The sequence below is a fragment of the Buceros rhinoceros genome, unplaced genomic scaffold (genome assembly GCF_000710305.1).
Source record: "Buceros rhinoceros silvestris isolate BGI_N320 unplaced genomic scaffold, ASM71030v1 scaffold24239, whole genome shotgun sequence".
Lineage (NCBI taxonomy): Eukaryota > Metazoa > Chordata > Aves > Bucerotiformes > Bucerotidae > Buceros > Buceros rhinoceros.
The window spans coordinates 586-1,822 of NW_010433611.1; the positions used below are offsets into that span (position 1 = coordinate 586).

General features: G+C 47.0%; 1 protein-coding gene across 1 annotated transcript in view; it reads left to right on the plus strand.

The window, feature by feature from the left end:
- Positions 1–920: 920 nt before the first annotated feature.
- LOC104500523 (protein spire homolog 1-like) overlaps positions 921–1,237 on the plus strand; it is a 17,961-nt gene continuing 17,644 nt past the window's right edge. Inside the window, exon 1 of the mRNA XM_010144179.1 lies at positions 921–1,166. Within this exon, the coding sequence (XP_010142481.1) occupies positions 926–1,166 (241 nt within the window). The 5' untranslated portion in view covers positions 921–925. The remainder of the gene's footprint in view (positions 1,167–1,237) is intronic.

Below are 1,237 nucleotides of genomic sequence, written 5' to 3' on the forward strand. Positions count from 1 at the left end.
CCTGGCGGACACGTTGTGTTCCCCATATGTCGTGAGATGGGAATTACGAGTGTTATTCACGTTTTTCAAACCTCGCAGTTCTTCAGAGTCTGCCTCGGGTGTGGGCTGGGCCGTTCTGAGCCAGTGCAGCAGAAGCTGAGGTCCCTCTGCAACACATTGCCCACACTGCAGCAGCAACAGAGTCCTTCAGAGGATGACACCCATCACAAGCTGTGTGATTGTCCCCTTCTGTTACACACACTCAGCCCAAAGTGCAAAAAGAGCTGCGTAACTAACTTCACACCAGCAGCGTTTCATATCAGCATTCCGAACGAGGAAGGGCCCTGCTGCCCTTACCCTGGGTGCCTGTCTGCATGCCTTGCTCCCAGCCCAAGCTGCTGGGATTTGCTGTGGCAGGGCCAAAGGGTCAAGGCCAGGCAAAAGTGGAGCCTTTGGTGGATGCAGGTGCCCTGTGGAGTTGATTGCTGTAATGTGTTAGTGCACCCAGAATAGTTTCCAAGATTGAGGTTTTGTGGTCTGCTGTGAATTCTTCTCCCCTCAGTAGAAGACATGATTTCCTGCCTCCTTGCCTCTCTGCTTGAAGTTGAACGTACTCTTTTCCTACCCACCAACACTGGCATGCCAATTAATATATTTATTAGAAGAAATGGGGTTAAATTTAGCATGATTTTTGTGTAGTCTTACCTTCTCTTTAGATTCTTTCTTTTGCCGTATGCTTTGTTTTCTTTCAAGGAGTCTTACAAAAATACAGATTAAAGTAGTGTCCCTTTAAAAGGATAGAGCAAAATTAGCAATAATGATCACACCTGTAAGGAAGAAAGGTGAGAGCAAACCAGAAGGCAGAACTGATAAAAGGCTGACACTTGCTTGCCCTGGAAAGGGCAGCTTCCTAAGCTAAGAGTGGAGATGAGCAATAAAGGTGAAAATGGAGGCTCCACAGTGTGAGCAGGGGATCTCAAAGGTCTCTCTAGCTGAGATTCTGAAGTGTTTTGAACATCCTATAAGTGAGGAGCAAGCCTGGGCTATCTGCTTTCAGTGTTGCCGTAAAATGGAGCTGTTGACTCAGGGGCTGCACTCACCATCCCATTCTGTGTTCATAAAAGGTCCTGGAAGCATCTTTATCCATGCTGATGGCACTGCTTCCTTCAAGGTGTACCACAAGTCTGGTAAGAGCATAGGTGTGCCTATAACAGGCTGAAATGTTGGGATAAAGTGGGGATTTGTTTTTTTTTCTTCA